At 46.4% G+C, this 24,016-nt stretch overlaps 4 protein-coding genes across 4 annotated transcripts; 2 read left to right on the top strand and 2 right to left on the bottom strand.

Annotated features, from left to right (window-relative positions):
- Positions 1-6,955: 6,955 nt before the first annotated feature.
- On the bottom strand, positions 6,956-8,619 carry M421DRAFT_78877 (putative cytochrome P450; the record flags this gene model as incomplete). The annotated part of the gene is made up of 3 exons (XM_033597437.1): positions 6,956-7,389; positions 7,452-7,788; positions 7,840-8,619. 3 exons carry the CDS (start codon positions 8,617-8,619, stop codon positions 6,956-6,958), a joined length of 1,551 nt encoding a protein of 516 aa, XP_033442541.1.
- Positions 8,620-11,636: 3,017 nt separating this feature from the next.
- On the top strand, positions 11,637-12,687 carry M421DRAFT_96846 (uncharacterized protein; the record flags this gene model as incomplete). Its single annotated transcript, XM_033598432.1, has 2 exons — positions 11,637-11,739; positions 11,792-12,687. The coding sequence occupies 2 exons, from the start codon at positions 11,637-11,639 to the stop codon at positions 12,685-12,687; spliced, it is 999 nt and encodes a 332-aa protein (XP_033442542.1).
- Positions 12,688-12,856: 169 nt separating this feature from the next.
- Positions 12,857-13,980, bottom strand: M421DRAFT_427073 (DltD N-terminal domain protein). The gene is made up of 2 exons (XM_033594573.1): positions 13,745-13,980; positions 12,857-13,687 (listed from the first exon to the last, which is right to left on the bottom strand). The coding sequence occupies exons 1-2, from the start codon at positions 13,850-13,852 to the stop codon at positions 12,902-12,904; spliced, it is 894 nt and encodes a 297-aa protein (XP_033442543.1). The 5' UTR covers positions 13,853-13,980; the 3' UTR covers positions 12,857-12,901.
- Positions 13,981-14,765: 785 nt separating this feature from the next.
- M421DRAFT_413265 (PKSKA1) lies at positions 14,766-22,337 on the top strand. The gene is made up of 3 exons (XM_033590446.1): positions 14,766-20,798; positions 20,867-21,175; positions 21,227-22,337. The coding sequence occupies exons 1-3, from the start codon at positions 14,784-14,786 to the stop codon at positions 22,070-22,072; spliced, it is 7,170 nt and encodes a 2,389-aa protein (XP_033442544.1). The 5' UTR covers positions 14,766-14,783; the 3' UTR covers positions 22,073-22,337.
- The last annotated feature ends 1,679 nt before the right edge of the window (positions 22,338-24,016 follow it).

Below are 24,016 nucleotides of genomic sequence, written 5' to 3' on the forward strand. Positions count from 1 at the left end.
TCTATCGAATAATAGATTATGTAAGCGTATCTCTGCTAGTTAAGAAGCTATAAGCCAAAACGTAAAAAAGCATACCCTACCCATCCGCCAGCCTATCGCGCGGATTCCCCCCCAGGCTCGCAGCTGTAGCTGATATGGCCAATTCCTTACGCGCAGAGCGCAATCTAGGCCAGGTTGGCTTAAACTGGCCCAGTACGTGGGTTATGCACCGCCCTAAGTTCACAATGAAGTTTAATCGCAAGTACAATTACAAGAGAGCACTCTGCGAGGATCCTAAGGTTATCTAGGGCTAGTTTCGCCTAGTAGCTAACATAAAAGCTAAGTATAGTATCTAGGATAAAGACACGTATAACTTTAACAAGTTAGGCTTTATAATAGGCTAGATATTAACTAGGGTGGTTGTTACAGCTTTAGAGAGATAAGGAAGGCTAAAGGTAATACAGCAAGGCAATAGGGAGTAGACAATAGTTATCTAGGGCATCAACGCAACAGGGTGGGCTATTCTACCCTTTATTATCTTTAAGGGCCGCTATCACCTCTCTGCCTAGTATAAGGAGGAGAATCTGCCTTAGGACTAGGTTATTGCAGTCTCTAAGAACAGCTGGACGACAAATAAGCTTAGGCTGCAGTAGTTAAAGCACTTTGATAAGTATACAAAGAGGAGGGTTATAGGCGCTTATTGGCTCCTTATTATTAACGGCCATGAGAGCCACAACTCGCTCAATTTCCAGCAGTACTGCAAGGAGAACAAGATTATCACTATCTGCATGCCTCTGCACTCATCGCACCTCCTGCAGCCTCTTGATATAGGATGTTTTGCCCCTTTAAAGAAGGCGTACAGGCGCCAAGCTGAAGATCTTATACGCAACTAGATTACCTACATCATAAAACTTAAGTTCCTACTATGCTTTATACGCGCCTATAATGCAGCAATTACTTCTAGTAATATCTAAGGAGGGTTTTAAGGCGCTAGATTAGTCCTATTTAACCTAGAACAGGTTATAACAGCCCTTGACGTCTAGTTGCGTACTCTATCACTACTACTGCCTATTAACACTAAGTCCTAGCAGTCGCAAACCCTAAGCAATACCCTTAAACTAGGGTTATAATTAATGCTTGTTAAGGAAAGGATTTAGAAGCATATAGATAGCTCACTAACGTCTATGGTAGAGGCCTTTAAGAAGGTCTTAAAGGGGGCAGCGATTATCGCGCACAAGCTAGTGTTAGCGCAAAAGGAGATTGCAGAGCTTCGAGCGGCAAACAAGGCTGCTACGCGACGTAGATCGCATAAAAGAAAGTGGGTTCAGGCAGAAGGGACCTTAATAGTTAAGGATAGAGCTTGTCTAACTGCTCTAAAGGAGTTTAGGGCGCGTAGTGATGGGAAGAAGGCAAAGAAGCAGGTACGCGCTGAAGGAGGTGAGCTAACTCAAAGGCGCTGCAGACAGTGCAATTAGACTGGGCATAACGCGCGTACGTGTAAGTAAGCAGTAGAAGTAGACTCTAAATAATATCTTGTGTTATATTGCTCTATACAGGGCCAAAGTGGGCTGTTTTGCGCCAGAATGGGGTGGTTTTGGTGGGGGCTTGGCAAAAGTGGTGCACGAACCTGTGTGGTGCACGAACCCGTGAGGTACGTTAATACAAAACTAGAGACTAATACCTCTAATAGTGTAGTTCTAGGAGTACTATTATAAAAACACCCTAATAGAAAATAGTACCTAGTTATGTTCTACAGCTAAGTCTTATCTAGTTTAGAGCTAAACTAGGAGATATATAATAAGGAGTTGTTTGCTATACACTAAGCTTTTTGTAAGTAGAGAGTAGAACTAACAAGTGCCTGATCTTGTGTCTAAGTGTTCTATAAATATAGAGCACTAGAGTACTTTATAATAACTAAAGTACTTAGTGCAAGACAAGTTTGTTAGGCAGAGACTATGGCCCTGTTTAACTTCTAAATTAAGTATACTCTAGGTGCAAGCAACGCTAGAGCAGACATCTTAAGCTGTAGGGAACAAGATCTGAGTAACTTACGGGTCGCCTGTAACGGGCTAGGCCCGATGGTAGCGCTTCGGTGCTCGCCGGCCTCGGCCAACCTCCGAGAGGAGGTGCCTGCCGAGCTGTACCCCCAGTCAGGAGGTCCCAATCTTGACTAATTGTGTAACCTCCGCACGGAGGACATAAAAGTCTGCAGACCTCCGCCTGCAGCCACTCCTCAACAAATCCATTTGATTCATACTTGCAAATAGCCCGCAGAGGCCAGCTCCTTACATCGCTCAGCAAGACAATTGTTCACGCGTTTTCCTAGGCCTAAATCGACTTAACACTTGTATCAACTCCAATCTTGCCCAGAAGTACATAGGAGATCAACAACCTGACGCCTAAATCCACGTGCTTAGTACTAGCAAGCGCTATATAGACCTAGACTTGTTAGAATTAATTAAAGCATTACTACAGGACAACTAGGCTAGATTTAGTCTAGAATGTGAAAGTTTACCTAACTAGTATTGCGTTAGTAATAGACTATTGCTCTACAAGGATTATCTCTATGTTTAGGTAGACTCTATACTCTATACACAGTTAATTTAGGAGGTCTATAACTAAGTATTATCTGCATATCTAAGTATAAAGAAGACTTATTAGTTATTATCTAAGAAATATTACTAGAAAGGTATAGAAACTTTATATTAATATTATTTTTCTAACTATATTCTATGCTAAAGAGGATATCTAAAGTAGATTTAACTCTAAGGTTACCTCTACCCCTTACCTATCCTAGACTAACCTATATAATATCTTTGTATAGACTTTAAGGATTTTCTACTAGACAAAGCTAGTTATAACTAGATTATAGTAATTATTAACTACCTGTCTAAATAAGCTATTATAATACTATATTATAAGAATATAAATGTCTAAGGTATAGCTAACCTATTTATCTAATAGGTGTACTAATTTAGCTACACCCTAGAGTCTATTATGTCAGACTATAGTCTATAATTTATGTCTACTTTCTAGTCTGCCTTCTATAATATTATTAGTATAAAGGTTAAACTATTAACTACCTATTATAAGGAAATAGATAGTTAAACTAAAATTAGAAATAAGTATATTAACTAGAGATTGCGCCTATTTGTATCCTACTACTAGGATAAGTAGAGCAATCTACTGCCTATAATTAACTAAGCCTTAATAACCCTACCCTACTTAGTAATTAGTATAGCCCTGTATTAGGTCCTTTTTAGTTCTAAACTAAAGTAGAGCTAGTTCTAGAACAACTAACTAGTAAAAGGAAAAGGACTAGAAGCTATAAACTATAAGGATACCTTAGCCCTAGCTACTTACATACATAATGCTAAGGCTATAGCTAAGAAGAACATAGAATAGGCTTAACTCTAAATACAGACTACAGTTAAAAAGCATTATTAACTAGTTAATTAGAAGGTTAGTAATATAGTCTATCTAAGCACTAAGAACCTATTAAACCTACGCCCTAGCAGAAAGCTATCTAACCTATAGGAAGGTCTATTTTAAGTACTAGAATAGGTAGGATATTTATACTAACTTAACTTACCTAAGGGATCTTATATCTATAATATATTTACCCTAAATATGTTATATAAAGACCCCTAGGACCTACTCCTAGGATAAGAAGCACTAAAACCCTTAGGTATCCCTATCTAAGGCGTTAAAGAGTAGGAAGTAGAAGAAATCCTAGCTAGCAAGCTCTATCACGCAACCCTAAAGTATTAGGTTAAGTAGGTAGGCTATAATTAGGACCCTACTTAGTATAACGCCTCTAACTTTATAGGTGCCCCCTACAAGTTAAGAGTATTCCACAAACAATACCTAAATTAGCTAGGACCTCTAAGAGGCTTAGAAAAATAGATTAACGCGTAGAAGAAAGGAATAGAAGACATGTTATAGCTAGAGGATAACAAAGTAAGAGAGAACAAACATAGTTTATTATAGTACACTATCTATAGGTACTTACTAGCTAGTTTTAGAACCTGCCTTAGGCCTTATAGTAGGTCTATCTTGTTACCTAACAATTTATAAGGCACGTTAGATAGCTTACTATCTAACTCTGCCCTAACTTCTCCTCCTAAACTACTATTATATCTATTGCCCCTTCTACTACTTAGATAACTACCCTATCTACCTTATTATCCTTTTCTACCCTAACTCCCTCCTTCTATAAGGCCCTACAAAGCTTTTGTTAGCTCTACCTAAGCTCCTGTCACCTTCTTAATAGCTGCTGCTAGATTAGCTATCTAAACCTGAAGGACCTAATTCTCCTCTGCTACCTAAAAGTAGTCCGCTAGTAGCACATCTACCACCAACACGCTCTTGAGCTAGGCAGTCGCTACCTGCACACAGCTCGCCAGCGCGAAGGCAGCAGCCCGGACCCTAGCCTCCGTGATGTGGCGGTCATGAATCACGTCGCTGCTGAACGCGACCTCGTACTGTCCAAGGGCCTGCCAAAAGACAGAGAATTCGCTTTCCACATAACTAGGAAGTAGGCTGGCGGATGGGTAGGGTATGCTTTTTTACGTTTTGGCTTATAGCTTCTTAACTAGCAGAGATACGCTTACATAATCTATTATATGATAGAAGCGCCCAGTATTGCGCCTTCTAATAAAAAAAGAATTAGCTCATTCTGCCTAGTATTAGCTAAGTTATTAACACTACCTAGCAAAGTATACCTATTAATAGGTATGCTCGCTAGGTACCCCCCCTTTTTTAACCTTTTCTAGCCTCTAGCTTGTGCAGTTTAATAGTTATAACAAAACCCTCTACTACAGAAATGTAGAGGTAGTTTTTCTCTTTCTTTTAAGCCCTATTTCGCTAGAATCCATGTATTATTGACAAAGTTTTGGGGGGTACCCACGAAGGACGTTGGAGTATACCCATTCCGCCAGCCTACTAGGAAGCTAGAATCTATTAATATATAACTAGGCAAGGGCTAGTATTAGATTTGTACTAGAACACACTTCTTATTTTAAAAAGTGTAGTATGCACGCTTCTTAGAACTTATTAATAAAAACTTAAAGTTAACAAATTAGCTATAAGTAGCAGCCTAGACTAAATAAATATAGATAACTCTGTAAGCCTCTAGAAGCGCGCTAGGTAGTACAGGGATTAGCATAATGTGTTATAACTTATTAAAGGTTAGACATATAGCTAATTTAGTCTAATATACATACATAGAGGTATTCTATTTGCTTAAGACAAAACAGAAACTTAAAGAACCTCTCTGTTAGTATACCTAGTTTTGTTCCTATAATAATAGAGTATATAACAATACAAAGTAAAAGTAGGTTTATATTACCTACTACTAATTCCCTTTTACTTGCTATGTCTGTATACATTCTGTTTTAAACCTAAGTTATAGATATAGGACTATCTGTCTATAAGGAGGGGGGTAGTGTAACAACACTCTACAAATAGTGACCTAATACTACTAGGATACAGTTCTAGTAACTTATAACTATAGCCCTTGTTACATAGCATAAGCTTACACTAAACTACTACTAAACCCTTATATATAAGGAGCAAGGAACTGTAGCATTATAGAGTAGTTTTTCTGTGTCCTTTTATACAAGACCTATAGGTGTAAAGAATATATCCTGGTGTTCTTATTATCCCAGCACTCCCATATGCCTTGTAGCGGATTCACACCTATTCCGGATATCTCTCCTCTTGCCTGCGTCGTTACACGGCGCTCGCTTGGGTGCGGCGCTCGCTTGTGAAACACGTTACCTCTTAAGGAGATTTAAGAATAACTTAATAACCTACTATTTACATAGATAACTAGCTTAAAGAGTTTTTAAGCTAAGGGGGTAGGTTAGATATTAGGTTACTAAGGAAAGGTTGGCAGGGCTGGATCTGTACAGAGACATTACTTAGAGATCTCAGCTAAGTTCATTAAGCAAGGCAGGGGCTCACAGACTAAGCCTAATAATTAGCAACACGCTAGATTGAGGTTGCTAAGCATGTAAAAGAGGGGTATCTAAACAATCTGGGACTACTAAGATAATGCCTTAGCTAATAATTAATAGAAAGGCAGGGTTAAGAGTACATAAGATTAGAGGAGAGACACAAAATTAAGAAGACAGAAAATACACACAATTTTTACGACCCACAATCTCGTCGAGTTTATACTCTGACAACAGTACGAGAATCTGACAGTAACAGAGTAGGTGATGAGTGTGGCTATGTGAACTGTCGATTGAGTCTAGCTGAGGGAGCGATTATCTACAGTGCGTGAAAGCGGGAGACCTAACCTAATCGAGAGGCGAGCTGGCCTATGAGAAGCGCTGCCCTGCGCGGACAGTAGGCGCCCTGCCCTCGAAATCAATACTACATGACTTCTCTGCTTCTACCAAAAGGTAAGCACAAGAATGCTTAAGCAAGTATTCGTTGCTTAATATATATAGACAATTATAGTGCTAGCCAGCTAGCTTTGCCTCTAGCTGCTATAAGCGCTATGCCACGTGTCGTATGTCTAGTGTAGACTGTCTACATTGAGTACATCCTACGCAGTGGTAGGAATGGCAAGAAGAACAGCTAACCAGCGTTAAAAGATCTAGGATAGGTGTTAGGAAAACAAAAGGTATCACAGAATTGTCGCAGGTTGCAGAAGATAGTGGTGCGCCAAAACAGGTTAGTTCAGGGGGTTGACCAGGGGCTAGAGTCCTGAAAGAGCAACACGAGAAGGCAAGATCAACGCTAAAAGAATGATCCGACTAGAACACGAGCGTTCGCTGAAAGGTAGGGGCTTAGAGTGGTTTTTAAGAGGGTTGGCATAAGCGGCGGTAGCAATTTCCTGAGAGGATTTAGTTTTAGAATAATGTGTGTTCAGTGTCGCCATACCTGAGTAGGCTTAGAAAAGTGGTCTAAACGGTAAGGTGGTCGAAATGCTTATGGAGTACGTTATATGTGGCGGAAAGTGTTTCTACGTTATTGACTTGAGGACGGCCCTTACGCCCTTGCTCTTACGGTGAGGCATGGGCACCACCATATCTAAAATAAAATCTGCGTCCGCCCTGGTTGTCTTATATAACTCCATCTCAAATCTTCGAAAAATCGTTGCGATGGCGACATATAGCTCCATGTATGCGAGCTCTTTACCCAGACACCCTCTTGACCCTTTGCCAAAAGAAAAGAGGTAATATGAAAGTGGGCGTTCGCCAGGCCCAGTTGGCTCGTTGAGCCACCGCTCAGGTTGGAAGGTTGACGCGTTTGGGAATATCGTCTCGTTGTTGTGGATAGAGTAAATATCCATGCAAACAGTGACACCGGCCGGAATGACCCATTCATTGAATTGCAACGGATGCAGACGGTTTATGCGTGGCATACTCTGGACTTGGCCGTATGCCAAACGTAGAGCTTTGAAATATTGTATGAGTATTTGGATGTATAATGGTACAAAATACGGCTGGAGAACTTACATTCTTGGATGACGGCGCCAAGATAGGGGAGCCTTTCAAGATCACTGTAGGAGAGAATGACACTCGGATCGGGCATTGCTTCCGTGAGCTCAGCTTTGAGCCTTGCAAGCACGGCAGGGTTGTCCAATAAGTGGAAGGTACCAATGGTGAGGGCCCATTTTGTGCTTTCCCCCCCTGCGCCAACGAGACTCGTCGCTTCTTGTGTCAACCGGTCCACTGACTTGTCCGAGTCGGGCAGATTAGAGTTGAGTATATCGTGAAATATAGTCGGGTGGTTGACATCCACTCCTTTGACCTCTCTACCGTTTACAATAGCTGCAACCTGGTTCCGAATACTCTGTTCCCACTTTTAGTAGCGCGCTATAATACGATTTGAGCCTAAACTTACAGTTGTAAATCCTACAATAGGCTTTAGGTTCGGCATCAGCTGTAGCAGAATGGGCGCTGGAAATAAGTTCATAATATCGTTTATGATCTTGAAGTGTGCATTCCAATGCCCAGACCACACGAGAGCCTGTATGCCTAAAGTAAGTGGCGACTCAAAGTCTGCTGCCGCAGTGCAGCTTGTCGAGCGGCCAAATGCAAATGCTGTCACCGTGTCCATTGTCATACTTGACCACACATCACTGAAGTTCACAACTTTGCCGGTGCCAGCATATTCGGTCGAAAGGCGAAACGAGATGCGCTCAACAATTTCCGTCAGCCCAGTGTGCAGACTCCGAATTCGCTGCTTAGAGAAAAATGGGTTTAGGGCCGCTCGTCGCTTATGGTGCTGCTCGGCCAGTGGTGTGCTAAGAACCGCATCTGGGATGCCGAATCGATACCTGTACTTTTCGGACTTGTCTATTGGCTTCGACCGTGTGCTGTGTCCGTACACCTCAGAGAGGAACTTTGGGTCGTTTATGTGTAACTCGGAGGGGGTTATGCGCACAATGGGACCATACTGTTGATGGAGCCTCTCGATTTGTCGCGGGAACTGGCCACCCTCTCCGCCATTGACGAAGATATCGTAGTATGCTTCATACCAGCCCGTGACGGCGGCCAGCTTTGGGCCTGGAAACTTTGTCAGAGGACTAAAGAATAGTCTGTTGACGGCGATAGTGAGGCAATAGCAAGTGGAGGTGATGACGAGCGTAGCCAAGAAAAGAGGAATGTTGAAGGCCGGCATTTTGACGTTATCTGGCAACCTGAGAGGAGATTGTTGGCGGCCCGAGTGGTCTCGGTAAAGCCCCCGAGGGTGCTCATGGGGACACTTATACTGGAGAAGATACAAAGACGTCGCATCATCATCCTCCATCTTTGCTCCATTGCGAGTTCGTCCCAACACCTGGAAGCATGGCTTTTCCAAGATACCCTAGAACGTACCTAGGTAAGCAGGTACGCCGAGAGCGAATTCGTATTGTACTACAAGTCAGCCCGTTGACTATCTAGGTAGTGCGGCACATAACCATCCTTTCCGTCCCTTCCATGCATGCCTACCGGCATGACTCAATGTACAACTCAATATCGCGATCGCCAGCTTGACAGTGCGCCCGCATAATGACACAGCTGCATATATGGAGAATTGTAGGCTGAGGATCTCGCATGCTTAGTACCTTTGCTTATGTGCATATGCATGCCCAGGTGCTTAGTGCCTTCTGCTTATGTGCATATCTTGGCGTGGTGGGGCTTTGCGTCTCTCGGCGACCTGACCGACCTAGGTACCGGTAGGTATCGGAAATTTACCAAATTTTGTTTCAAGTGTTCCCACACCGGCAGATTTCATGTCCAGTTGAATTTAAAACAACATATGCACACACCTTTTGGCAACCCATCAGCACCCTGCGACCTTGGCAGTCACGCACTTCATCTTCTCTCACTGCAGAATCAGTGAACCTTCAAAGCACGCACCGCGAGAGCTATCACGAAGTCTATGCTGCCACAATTGAACACCTAACGGCTGGCAGCTCATTCGCGCCCGCCGTTACAGGGCGCATCCTTCCACGCCCAGTCATCGAATCAAACAGCGCTACATGGCACGCTGCGCTGAGAGAGATCACCTTAATCAGCGACGGTCGCTACATTCTTGCTGTAATCGCAATGAATGCGCAGAATAGTATCGCAACTGACCCAGTTCATCGGCTTCAGGGCCCACTTCTCCAATAAAAATTCTTTTTATGGTTAGCATGTCGGAGAGTTTTGGCTCTTTTCATCACCCGCATGAAGCCTTCAGCATCTCATTGGAGAGACTGAAGTAGATTCCCGACGGCCCAAATCGAGTAGCAAAGACGAGTACGGCTACCTACCTATAGGTAAATTACCAAGCTCGGCCATATAGTGTTCGGCCACATATAGTGATCAGACGCCCCATCCAAAGTAGCCACACAACAAAGAGTTGAGATTTTCTTAACAACAATGATTATATCTGCCACTGTGTACACGTGGAATTGAGAGTAAGAGCAGATTCAGCAACCGCAGGTCTTTGAGCTTCTTTTTCTGCTGAAGTGCTTGCTTCTTGAGCCTGTAGGGCTGCTGCTCAGTCAATAGCAGTCTGTATATTCTCAACGTTGCTAAACCGCTCATTTGGATCAAATTAAACGCGCTTTGATGTACGAGTAATCTTGTGGTGATCAGTTGATATTTGAGTTGTTGATTCTTAGCCTTGAGCTGGGTAGCTCTGGTATTTGCCTCCCCAATTGCCTTGCCTGCCTTGCCAAACACTATTCGGGTGCTCCGTAAGAAAGATTCTGACAACAGCTGCTGCTGCTGGGCTTATATAAAGCCTGTGGGCTCTGAGGGGTGTTGGAGACTTGTTCTAATATAGTTAAGGCCCAACTAGCTGCTATTAGAATAACTGGCCGGCCAAATACTTAGGATAAGATTAGTACTGGATTTGGGTTGAATGGGCAAATACCAGCAGCGTGCCAGCCAGCTCGTATAACTCACTACAATCGAGCTTCTTCTCTTGTCTTATTATATGATATAACAATGCGCTCCTTCTTGATACCGCGTCATTTAGTGAGGAGAAAGCTCAGGTCTTGTTGCGATGGCCAGTTTTAAGAATAGAAGAAGAAGCAGTTAATAGCCACTAGAGGATAGTGAAGTGTTTAGTATAAAAATACACTGCAACTATTCATATTCAACAGAGATGGACGTCTCGCTGTTCTCTAGGTTTGTATAGAGTCGATTGAGAGCACCTTCTGCTGTAAATCACGTTAATTGTAGATGCTTGCCTTTTAAGATAACTAGGCGTTGAAGATGAACGCTAATGGCTTAGATGGTCTCAATAATTAATACCCATTCGCAATCCTCTAGGAATTTAAAATACGCTTTCTTCTTTGTAAAGCTTGCAAGCACCTAGACGTTTGTACATACCTCTAGTGCTGCTCCAGTCTCATCCATATTCTATATATCTTCATACTGTATGCCTAGCTCTGTTATAGTCTGCTCAAACAGCTTAAGAAAAGCTTGAATTGTGTTCTGACTAGCTGCTGTAGTCCTTCCGCTCTCAATTGTTCGGCCGACTACAGATATGACGCGTAGGTTGCGGGTAATGAATTTTGGTATCTTTAGTTAACTTAGGGGCTCGTAGTTGCCGTTTATGTGCAGGATTCGGGTGGCCATTTCACGTACGCGTGGATGAGAGGGAAGTTGCGCGCGTGAGTCCTCTCTCTTCTAGTATCCACTCTTCTAGCAAGCGCTCTTGCTCTGGTGTTAACTGCTGTTAATTTGAGTGAGCTATCGCGTTGGGTTGACAACTGTTGATACGTTCTTGTAGCGTTGATCGCGGCACGCCCTTTGCCTGTGCAGCCTTTTGCTGGCTTGTAAAAACACCAGAATTTAGATCTTCAATAGCAGATTGTATAGCCAGCTCACGGGCATCCATACTGAACGCGTAGTGTTGGGAATACAGAAGGTCAAGAAGAGAGTGACGCGTTGTGGTGGGGTGGCCGATCACTACAGTATATGTGGCCGAACACTATGTGGCCGAGCTTATAGCCAACACCGGGGCTCTCCCCTCGCCGTACCTGCCTAAGTTGTTTCCTTTGACCCTTATGTCTTTGGGCTGAGATCTCGATCTGAAAAGATGGTATAAATGTACTGCTTGGGCACATGCAATTGGCCTAACAACCAAAGGAGAAACGGATGTTGCATAGGAGCACTTCTTTAACCTCTTGAAGTCTAAAGCTTAAAGTTAAGGTCTCAATGCTGCCCGCAGATCATGGGAGAGTATTAGTTGAAGAGGTGCAGCAAACGGTGTCGGCCCAGCGAAGATTGCAGAACCGGGTTGCACAACGGAAGTTTCGAGGTAAGGGCCAATATCTCACGAGCAGATCAGAACAAATATTCTCAATTATCAGAACGAAAAGCGCGAAATGCAAAAGCTCCAAACAAGAGACTCAGCCTCCGCGTCGATCCGCACCAGGAGACAACCCCCACACAATTATTTTCCCCCACGCAACAAGGGAATCGAGAATTCAACTACTCGATGGAGAATTTTCCAATTGCGGAATACGACCAACTCATCAGCGCCCGATCTTCAGAAGCTCCCAGCGCAAACACAGAAGGCCACCAGATGACGCAGTTCCCTTCGTCCAACAGGTACGGCCCCACGGACATGGCGTCAGAAACGATGAACATGTACGCATACTCTGGTTCCTTCCCACCGCCTATCAGCAACATAAACGTTCAATCATTTGGAGGATCGATTGGAGTTCATCATACCACGTTGTGGCCTCCACAAGAGCATTCACAAGGACAAGAACCGCCGCAGACAAACCTCACTTTCTCGCAAAGCAATTTTAGCAGAATGACCAGTCCATGGATAAATAGAGAAGTATCACCAGCATCGACCAACTCCTCTAAACAATACCATCCTGTCGCACGGCCACAGTCCGCCTGCATAACAACTCCTCTACAGCACCGTCACGGCATCGGTAGTACCACAAGAACATCATCAGAGGAGTCCGATTTCGAAACACCCGATCCTCCCCTTTTACATGTTGCGATCCGTTCACGCAGTCGGGACGTGATCCGCGTCTTGTTACGCCGGGGTGTGGTCAACATCGACGACTGCGATGCAGAGGGACGTACAGCACTACATCTTGCAGCAGAACTAGGCGATGAGGCTCTAGTGAGCCTGCTGCTGGGGCAAAGGGCGGATTCGCAATTGCGAGACAATCGTGGGCGGCTGGCAGTGTATTATGCTGTTGAAAAGGGTCACCACGAAGTAGTTGAACTGTTGATAGACGCATAGACTACCTATATATCTAAGTACCTAGGTATGCTAGAAGCATTTTGGAGTTCACGCAGACGGGATAAGATCCCTTATATTAGACTTTAAATTTGTTTGCGTCTTAATAAACACTACTAAACCAAGTAGCTATTCTTCTATCTGCTAATCACTTGTGGAGACCTCAAAAACGAACCCTTCACTACCCTATAGCAATACAAAACAAGAAGCTTGTCTATTAGCCTTTGGTCCAAACACTCTTGAGGAACTTAATCTGCTCATCCAGTATCCGCTCCGAGCCTTGCCCGCTTACAAGATTCATGTGCGCCTTGTCTGGTACTGTAAACAGCTGCTTTGGATGCGAAAGTGCATCATAAATCAATGTCTTCTGGAGATGCGCTGGCGAAATCTGATCCTGCTCGCCATACACGACAAAGGCTGGCGTCGGTGTCACGAACGGAAGAAGCGAAAATGGCTGAAAAGCAGCGATATGGTAGTAGCTGCTGAGCGCCGTTTCAGGTTTGAAGTTAGGCTGCAACTCTACAGCACGAGCGATGATGTTGAGCACGCCCTCGCCCTCGAAGTTCTCGCCAAATCCTGCAGGCTGCTCCCCGGTATCCGTCAACATGGGCAGATTCACTGGTTTGTTGCCCGCCAAGCGAGACTCTCGGTCTTTCATGCATTTAGACAGCACTGGTTTCCACTTCTTAAACTCCCAGATCGTTAGTGGCGCTGAGGCGATAACGGCCTTAGCCCGTTTATCGAGTGCAGCTGCACATAGCGCTACCATTCCACTGAATGAATAACCCCAATAGGCAATTCTATTAGGGTCCACCACCTTGTGCGATTTCAGGAAGGTTAAGGCGTCCATGTAGTCCTCCATATTCTTGATTGGGTTGGCTTCGTTCCGCGGCAGACCGTCGCTTGCACCAATTGACCGGGGGTCGTAGCTTAGGACTGTGAAGCCGGCAGCGAAATAGTATTCGGCAACGTCATTAATAATTGTTTCCTTGGTCATGTTGAACTGCAAACGGGGGATCAGACTGCTGATTAAATCCTGAAAAGTTAGGACTGTACATACACCGGGCGTCATGATGATGGCTGGGCCTTTCTTGGCTGCCGGGTAGAGCCATCCTCGCAAAATAAGACCGTCCAAAGTCGGGAAAGTGACATCCTCTCTGCCTTTCATGGTGCTAATGCTCTGATATGCTGGTCGCTGAACCCCTTTGTTTGATAGCTGGTAGAGCGAGTAGTGGCCAAAGTGATAAAGAAACGTTGTAAACGATGATTTTTCCGATGAAAAAGGGGGTGAAAATCGTCTCAATTTGTAAGAGATCGAGCACATTCGTGGAGCCGGTCCTAGATATCCTGGTGGAGCGGAGGATTAGGGTTCCTGTCAGCCACCTTAGTCCAGAACGTAGTCCCTGCCCACTGGCGCTGTTGTTCGGCCCGCACCTGGAAGGCCCATGCATATACAGGTAGCCGCGGACTAGGTATAATCTCGATCTGGGTTGACTGATGTAAAACTTTGAAGGGGGTTGTTCCGCACAAAATACCACCATCTCGGGCGTTTCAGATAACAGGCATGTGTGGTAAGCAGCTTACATGCATCGTTGAGGAACCTCGGTCGGATTTCGTCTCTACTCTGCATGAATCGGAAGTCTCGGATGCCAAGTTCCGCCCCTGTAGATTACGCAGTCGTCATTTATGCCCAATGGAATGGGGCGCACCTCCTAGTTCGTGGAAATCTGACCGAGAGATACTGTTTGCATGCAATCTCGCAGCAGACGGCTTTACCTGCGGTCCGTCCCCGAACGTGATGATCTGCGCTGTCTGGTACTACAACCGCAGTATTGTCTTGCCCTCCCAGAAGCGGAATAGCGTCAAGAGTACAGCAACATCAAGCTGGTGGTCAGTATAGAGATACATACTCACTGGAAGAGACTACAAATGCTTAAAAGACGTTTACAACAAGCAGTTCTTCTGTTCCTTTGCATCTCGTAAAGACTTGCATTCTTGGCAACCTTCACCCCATTGTCTCTTTCCACTAGGGAATCACTTCATACTACCTAAGTACGAGAGATTCATCCACTTGAACCCAACAAGCTATTGACGACTACATGACAATGACCGAATCTACCATGAACAGCACACCCGTCAGCTCTATTAGCCCGGAGGGCTCAACCGGCACGAGCATCTGCTCCAGCGAAGACGGACATGATGGTGCTGCCCCCACGGCGCGGGAACCACGCATTCAGACGCCAGTCGCCGTCGTCAGCATGGGTTGTCGGCTACCCGGACATAGCAAATCCCCGACAGCTTTGTGGGATCTTCTCCAAAGAGGAGGGATAGCTGGAAATACGCCACCAGAGAGCCGCTTCAATCTGGCTGGCCACTACGATGGAACTAGGCGACCACGCACAATGAAGTCACCAGGCGGGATGTTTATGGAGTATGTTGATCCCGCTGTTTTCGACGGCCGGTTCTTCAGCATCAGCCAGGCGGACTGTGTCGCCATGGACCCCCAGCAACGCCAGCTTTTGGAAGTGGCATACGAAGCTTTGGAAAACGGCGGTATTCCGCTGGAAAGAATCAGTGGAACTAGAACCGGTGTTGTTGTCGGAAATAGCTTCTCCGACTATACAGCTATCCAAAATCGCGATCCCGAGGACAGAGCAGACTCAATCACTATTGGCCTTTCGCCATCTATCCTTAGCAATCGGCTCAGTCATTTCCTCAACATCAACGGCCCGAGCATATCTATTGATACAGCCTGTTCCGGCAGTTTGGTCTCCCTGGATGTGGCCTGCCGCTTTCTGGACAGCCACCAGGCTGACGGCATGATTGTGGGAGGAACCAATTTGTGGCTGGCACCAGAACACAACGAGGAAGTCGGCACCATGAACAAGACCCAGTCCGCCTCCGGACAATGCAGGAGTTTCGATGCCAGTGCGGATGGCTACGTCAAGGCTGAGGCCGCCAACATCGTCTATTTGAAGCGCCTAGACGACGCGATTCGTGACAATGATCCCATCCGAGCCGTCATTCGCGGCACAGCTTCAAATGCATCTGGTCGCACTGCGGGTCTCGCCAATCCAAGCTCAGAAGCTCAGGCAGCTGTGACCAGAATGGCTTATAAGAACGCCGGTATTACTGATTTTCGAGACACGCAATATGTTGAGTGTCACGGGACTGGTACGCTTACTGGAGACCCCATTGAGGCCCAAGGTGTTGCATTGGTGTTCGCGCCTGGTCGCCAGCCTGGTCAAGAGTTAGTCATCGGGTCAATAAAGAGCAATGTAGGCCATTCCGAGGCCGCTGCCGGAATCTCAGGTCTGATCAAGGCCACTATGGCTATTGAGCGCGGTCAAATCCCCGGTAACCCGACCTTCATCAAGCCAAATCCCAGGATTGATTGGGAGGGTCTCAAACTCCGCGCAAGTAGGACAATGGTTCCATGGCCTAAGGGATCGATTATCCGACGAGCTAGTGTCAACTCATTTGGTTTCGGAGGCGCTAATGCTCACGCCGTGCTCGAGAACGCCACGTCGTCTCCCCACGTCTCTTCCTACCAGACCATCTCCGGCAACTTTTTCGACGATGAAGACGAGGAGGATGAGGATGGAGAAATAGCCCTGACAGCACCGAAACTTTTGGTCTTTTCTGCCAATGAGCCGAGCTCCCTTACGAGCTATGCCAAGACTTTGTCCAACCATCTCCTTGACCCTACGGTGTCAATCGATATTGACCACCTGGCCTATACTCTAAGCGAAAGGAGAAGCAAACTCTACTACCGCGCTTTCACAATCACGCAATCAAAGAAGCCCACCCTGGCAGCCGACGATCTGGTGACTGGAAAGCAAGCCCCCTCGCCTCCTCGCATTGGCTTCGTATTTACCGGGCAAGGTGCACAGTGGTCTCAGATGGGTGCAGAACTCGTAGAGAACTTTCCTATTGCGCGAAAGGTCATTGGAGAACTCGATGAGATTCTCAAGTCTTTGCCAGAGCCGCCAGCATGGACGCTGTTGGAGGAGCTGACTTCTGCTCGAAGTGGGGAAGCACTTCGTCAACCTGAATTCTCGCAACCACTTGTGACGGCCCTACAACTGGCACTTCTCGAGGTTCTCAACGACTGGGGCGTCAAGGCCGAGAGTGTTGTTGGGCACTCCTCTGGTGAAATCGCAGCTGCTGCCGCTGCAGGGCTGCTTACATATGCTGACGCAATTAAGACGGCCTTCTACCGTGGCCAGGCAGCTAAGAAGGTTGAAGCTCCCTTGGAACCCGTTGGTATGCTCGCAGTCGGTCTCAGTGCCGACAAAATTGAGCATTACCTTCAGCCAGACGAGGGGAAGGTCCAAATTGCCTGTTATAACAGCCCGGACAGTCTGACGATTTCGGGTACACGATCAGCACTGGAAAAGCTCCGAGATCGACTACAGGCAGACAATCATTTCGCCCGCCTTCTACTTGTTGACTTGGCCTACCATTCCGACTACATGGCTGCTATTGGCGAGGTCTACGAGGAGATGTTGCTCAAAGATGACGTCTTCCAGCAGCAATCTGAGAAAAATAGTTCTCGTGTACGAATGTATAGCTCCGTTACTGGGAAACTGCTAGAGGCGAACGAGAAGCTTGATGCAGCATACTGGAAGAGTAACATGGTCTCACCTGTACGATTTGCAGATGCGGCCTCGAATTCGATCCGTGATGGAGAATCTGGTGCCAACTTCCTGATCGAACTTGGCCCAGCCAATGCGCTCTCCGGTCCCATTGCACAAATCAAAAAGAGTCTTGCCGGCAAGATCGGCGATATTCCATATACCTCATGCTTAACTCGCGGCGAAGGCTCAACTCTCGCGCTTTACAAATCGGCCGGCCAGCTGTTTCTCGCCGGAGGTAATGTCAGTCTGAGCCGTGTCAACCGAATCGAGAAACACAACGCTAAGGTCGTCGTAGACCTGCCCAATTACTCATGGAATCATACCAACAAGTATTGGCACGAAACTAGGGCGAGCAAAGATTGGCGTTTTAAAAAGTTTGTCAACCACGACCTTCTTGGATCCAAGATTCCTGCCACCTCTTGGACGGCGCCAACCTTCAAAAAGCTCTTGAAGCTCTCTGATGTCCCATTCCTAAGGGACCATATGCTCGGCAGTGAAATTGTATTCCCAGGAGCAGCATATATTACAATGGCCGTTGAAGCTGTCTACCAGACCACTATGTCCGTGAAGTGGAATCATCAAGCCCCAGAAAAGTACCGATATCGATTGAAAGACGTCCAAATCCTCCGCGCCCTAGTGTTAGAAGAGAACTCGGAAACCCGAATGACGTTGTCATTGACCCCTATCAAAGGAGGTTCCACACGAACCTGGTATGAATTCCGCGTGTGCTCTTTGCAAGAGGATGCGCCAGTCGACCAGGAACATATCACAGGTTTCGTCTGCGTCGAGACAGACTATCAAAGTACCACTGTTCAAGCAGAGGCTATGCGACCTTTGGAGTTCCCCACCCCTGCTCGTGTGTGGTACAAGGCACTGGCTGATATGGGATACAAGTTTGGACCTTGCTTCCAGAAGCACGTGGCAGTTGAATCCTCCATTGGCGAGCGGACGTCGAGATCTACTATCAACCTTGAGCCCCCACCATCGAACCCCCTCGGTCAGTCCAACTACCCAATGCATCCCGCAGTTTTGGATTCCTGCTTGCAGGCTACATCGCCTTCTCTGTGGAAGGGCGAGCCACCCACTTCCGGCTCAGCAGTGCTTGTACCTAAAATTATTGGCACCATAGTCCTCCAAGGTGGTAAAAACCTGCCGGTCGAAGGTGAGGGCATCGCATTGTCCTCCGCAAACTGGGTCGGTATTGGAGATCAAGAGCACCCACGCAACTACACCACCAGCGTTCAGGTTTTTAACCCTCGAGATGGCGCCTGTCTCTTTGAAATGAGGGGTCTAGAGCAGGGAGAAATTGAGGTGGGCGACACTGAGAAAGCAGGCCACACGTTCACTCGTCTCGCATGGAATGCCGATGTCGATACGTTATTCAAAACCTCCGAAAGCGCAACGCAAAAATATCTCGCGACCAAGGAGATTGGCGATGTAATCGATTTGGTGGTCCACAAGAGGCCCGGACTAGCCGTGATGGAGCTGAACCTGAACAACGAAGAGACGTCCAGCATCTGGGCGGCGGAAGGAGGGTCTACCATGCGATCTGCTTGCTCACGATATGTCTTCGCCGTTCGGGATCCTAGGGTCATGCTGGCAGCCCAAGAGCAGATGCAAGGTACACAGGTTCATCTGGTGGACGCCATGAAGGGTGGGGAGATTGTTCCAGATACCAAATTCGACTTGATCATTATCAAGGGGACAGTTACACCAGGTGAAGAAGAAGTCTTGGTATCAAGTCTTGCCAACTCCGCAAAGGCAGGTGCATTCTTCATCGGTAACAGCATACATAAACCGCTCCTTAAGCGCCTCGGCACGACCTTCACTGCTGGAAACACAAGCAGCATCTGCCAGATGAAGGACGAAAAGTCGGGGGAGGCCGTGCGCCAAACGATTACTCACGTGAGTCTCGTTGAGCCAGCGGCTCGGCAGTCCGATGAGATGGCTCAGGTTATCGCAAAGCTTACCTCGGACAAATGGGTTGTTAAGTCTACCTTTTCACCAGTGCAGGATATCAATTCCAGCAAGGACATTGTGGTAGTGATTGATGAGCTCTTCCACTCTCTTATGGACCGTTTCAACGAACAGCAGTGGGAAGGAATCAAGCATCTTCTTGAACAAAGATGCAGCCTTCTATGGGTCACAGTTGGCTCCCAGTTCGACGTAACCGATCCAGACAAAGCCGCCATTGCTGGTATACTCCGTACTATCCGTAGTGAGGAGAAGGTACGCTTCATCACCCTCGATGTTGAGAATACCACGGGGGACGCAACTTCCGATGCAATTTCAGCATGCCTGGACAAACTCTCAACGGAGGAAGACGTATCAGCCGAGGACTGCGAATTTGTTGAGCGCGGAGGTCTCACATACATCAGCCGCATCATTCCCGATGCCAAGCTCACCTCACTCCAAAGCGACGATATTAGCGAACAGCCTGTTGAGACCGTCGACTTTCACGAATCCGAGTCACTCGTAAGACTCCGTTGCGAACGCCTGGGCAACCTCGACAGCCTCCACTTCGGCGAGTTTTTACCTGATGGTCTTCCACTGCCAAATGGTCAAATAGAGGTAGAGATCTACGCTGCTGGCTTGAACTACAAAGATGTGGTCGTCAGTATGGGGTATGTACCTGGCGATGAGTCACAGCTGGGCTTTGAAGCGGCTGGTGTGGTCAAACATGTCAGCCCAAGCGTGACCAACTACGCTCCGGGAGATCGTGTTATGGTTTGGAACAAGGGCTGCTTTGCCAATCGCGTCAGGACTGTACCCGCTCGCGTACATCGCATCCCCGATACTCTGTCCTTCACAGATGCCGCGACCCTTCCGGTCGTCTATGTCACCAGCTTACATGCTCTTTTCGACTTGGGCAACCTTTCTACCGGTAAGAGTGTCCTCATTCACTCTGCTGCTGGAGGCGTGGGTATTGCAGCCGTCCAGCTTGCACAGTATGTAGGTGCCAAAGTGTTTACTACGGTAAGTAGTCCCGAGAAGAGGCAATTTCTCCAGGCCACTTTTGGTTTGAGCGACGATCAGATTTTCAACTCGCGTAACACGGATTTCGCTGAGCAAACTTTGGCTGCCACTAACGGCCGCGGAGTCGATATAGTGCTCAACTCGTTGACAGGAGACATGCTTGAAGAGTCCTTCCGCATTTTAGCTGATGGAGGCATTATGGTCGAGATCGGAAAAAAGGATATCCTAGATCGTAATAAGCTTACGATGACGCCCTTCGATCGTAACATCTCGTTCAGGGCGGTCGACTTGTCCGCTGAACGGGCTCCGGATGCTCTGATTCAGCGATCTCTAGCCAAATTGTTCGAGCTTCTGGAAGGAGGGCATATCAAGCCCATTAACCCAGTGCACCGCTTCTCATGGACAGAAATTCCCACGGCAGTGCGATTCCTAAGACCAGGAACACACATCGGCAAAGTGGTGTTGTCGGATGAAGCCGATGCTAAGATCCAAGTTCCGGTAGGGTTCATCTGTCCTATTCAATCTCCGTCATTTTCAAGAAGACGACTGCTGACTTTATGTCTTAGATCCGCCGAGCGACTCCGAAACTGGTCTTCCGCGATGATGGGTGCTACCTCATTGTTGGTGGTCTTCGTGGTCTTTGTGGTTCTCTTGCTATCTACCTTGCAAAGCAAGGAGCCAAGTATCTTGCTGTCATATCTCGTAGCGGGCACGAGGATCAAAAGTCGCAGGGCATCGTCAAGCAGATCAACGGGCTTGGCGCCTACATTGATCTCCTTACTGCTGATGTTACCGATGCCACAGAGGTGATGCGCGCATTCAAACAGACGAAGGTTCCTATTGCAGGAATCATTCAGGGAGCAATGGTTTTGAGGGTACATTAGTTCACGCTGGTCCCAGTAGGTACTCGGCTAACCTAGTATTAGGACCGCCCTTTCGACCAGATGACTTTGACGGAGTATCACGAAGCAGTCCAGTGCAAGACTCGCGGAACCTGGAACTTGCACAATGCTGCAGAATCACTCAATCTCAAGCTCGAGTTCTTCACTCTCCTCTCCAGCATCTCGGGTGTGGTCGGCAACCGCGGACAGGCCAACTATGCTGCTGCCAATGTCTTCCTCGATTCCTTTGCTGCTTTCCGTTGTTCCCGTGGGCAGTCAGCTTGCTCAGTCGACTTGGGGGTGATTGAAGACTCTGGTGTGATCGCAGAACAAGAGAATCTGCAAAACGTATTCGACACCCGGGTCTTCAAAGGCATCAACAGTGGCTTGCTGGCCAAGATCCTATATGTCTCTATGTTGCAGCAGCATGCGCACCCAAGATCCAGCCCAGAGGCAAACGCGCAGTTGATCACTGGTCTCATCGTACCTCAGCCCGCCGACTCTCAACTAAAGAAAGATGCCCGCTTCTCTGCACTTTTCGAGGGTCAGTCAGGCGCCGGTGGAGATACCGGCGGAGCTAATTGTAAGGACGCGGAGGTACAGCTAGCCTTGTTGCTGCTGAAGAACGAGTCGGCCGATGAGGGCGCAAGACAGAAAGCGGTGGTCGACGCGATCAACGGCGCTTTTGTCCGTATGCTGCATCTTCCCGAAGCCATGGACGCGGAGCGACCTTTATCCGTGTACGGGATTGACTCACTCGCAGCAGTGGAGCTGAGAAACTGGATCAGGACAGAACTTGGCGCGCTGGTCACGACCTTGGATGTTCTCAACGCTGCATCACTAACTAAGCTAAGCGAGAAGGTTATTGCGAAGATTCGTGATAGCAATTGAAATTGAGTACTTTGGCGCAATACAGAGGGGAGGTGTTTTTGTTTGCTTTAGGCAGGATGCTGTCTGCACTAGTGGCTGCAATTGGAGGCGGAGGAGGTTCTTTAAAACGCTGGTCTTCGCTTTGCACTGCGTTAAAGTAGATGAAGTGATAAGAGTTTTTAAGTGCCCTTAGCTAGCGTGGAATAACCGTCTGTCCTGTTTTAAGGTCGAAAAGATTTAACGTACCCTCCAGGTGAGTTAATTACCTAGGTAAGCTGTAACGGTTGAGAGGAGAAGCAGATCACGTGTTGCTGGCGGTGGTCTGGTGCTACTTCATGTTGTTGAGCACCTCTTCCCTCAGCTGCATCACAAACACGTCATCAAAACAGACCCCGCAGCGAGCTTTGGAGAGCAAAAGATACAAGCAGAACAACAACACAGAACAACAAAATACACTTGTTATAACGTAGATTATCACCAAGCCAGCCATATCACTAAACTAGCTACTTTCTCTTAGCACAACCACCTTTTACCCTAACATAATATGCCTTAACAACAACAACTTTAGAATACTACTAGAGAAGGTAGAGTTATCCTTACTATCTAGGCCTTCTATGCTAGCTAATTTCGCAGTATCTGCAGTGCTGCTACATCGGGAAAAGTTTTTCGAAATCCAGCCTAGACCGGCCGTTGCTGACAGTCGTGGCATGGTCGTGCAACGGCCGTTCAACGGCCCCAACAGCCCTAATTTGCGCCTAACAGCCCTAATTTCGCGCTAACATTGCTAACAGCTAAAACACTAAGTGCCTATATTTAATAAACTTAAAACAACATTACAACATTGTTACATAGCTACCCTTAGTGGTGCTAGCACTAGCATTAAATATTTAAAAATTGCAAAATTTCACATACAGATAGAGCGAAATTGTAGCTTTAAAATAAGCAAAAAATTATTGTTGTAGGCCTACTACAACGCAAGTTATAGAGTGTTGAAGGTTTGTTTGTTAAAGGTTTGTGTTTTGAAGTTGCAACAGCACACCATAGCAGCTGCAGCTGCGCCCGCACATAACGTAGCAGCTGCAACAGCATACAGCATAGCACCTGCTGACCACAACACACACACACACACACAGCAGCAGCGCAACAGGAGCTTACAGGGCAGGCAGGCCTAGGCGTAAAATTCTTGGTTTACCTACTATTCTTAAATAATATTCTTATATTTTCTAACATTTAGGCTGCTAGAGCCCTAGCAAAGAATCTTAACTTAGTGTCTTAGCAAGGAACATTAAGCTTAAAACCTTCTACACTTAATAACTATTCTATTACTAGGCCTATAATATTATTTAATAGCTTATTTTAAAGAGGAGACTTAGTAGTATATTAATATAATAAAAGTATAGTTTATAAAGCAGAGCTACTATTATAGCAGGATTAGGAGTTATTGTGGCCATTAGAGCTATTAGGACTGTTGGAGCCATTAGCTCAAAATTGGCTTAAAATTGGCTAGACATTGAATGCACATTGAATAACTGTTGTAGGCCTACCAATCCTACTGTTGCCCACAGTACAATGCCACGATTTCCTGATTTCGACAATGGAAAAACTTTTCCCAATGTAGAGCGTTGAACGTACCTTATTAGTAGGTCTCTAATTACCTTTGCAATATTACGTTTTAACTAGATATACGTGCTAATTACTAGAAACTTACTATACTAGAGGAGCAGACAATTATCTAGTATATACTTAACCTTAATTCGCGAGGATTTGCGCCCTAGCTATGTGAGGTGGCAGATATAGCTAATAAGATACTTAGTGTGCGTAGTGAAGAGCCTGTTGGCAAACTATAGGCTAGCAGGCTTATAACATGTTTAGACGAGCTCAAAATAGCCTTTAATTAAGCTAAGGATAGATAGAGGATACTATAGGAAGATCCTAGATAATTAGCGCGTAGTTTAAGCTAGTAGA

This window comes from Didymella exigua (assembly GCF_010094145.1).
Source record: "Didymella exigua CBS 183.55 unplaced genomic scaffold M421scaffold_83, whole genome shotgun sequence".
Taxonomy (NCBI): Eukaryota; Fungi; Ascomycota; class Dothideomycetes; order Pleosporales; family Didymellaceae; genus Didymella; species Didymella exigua.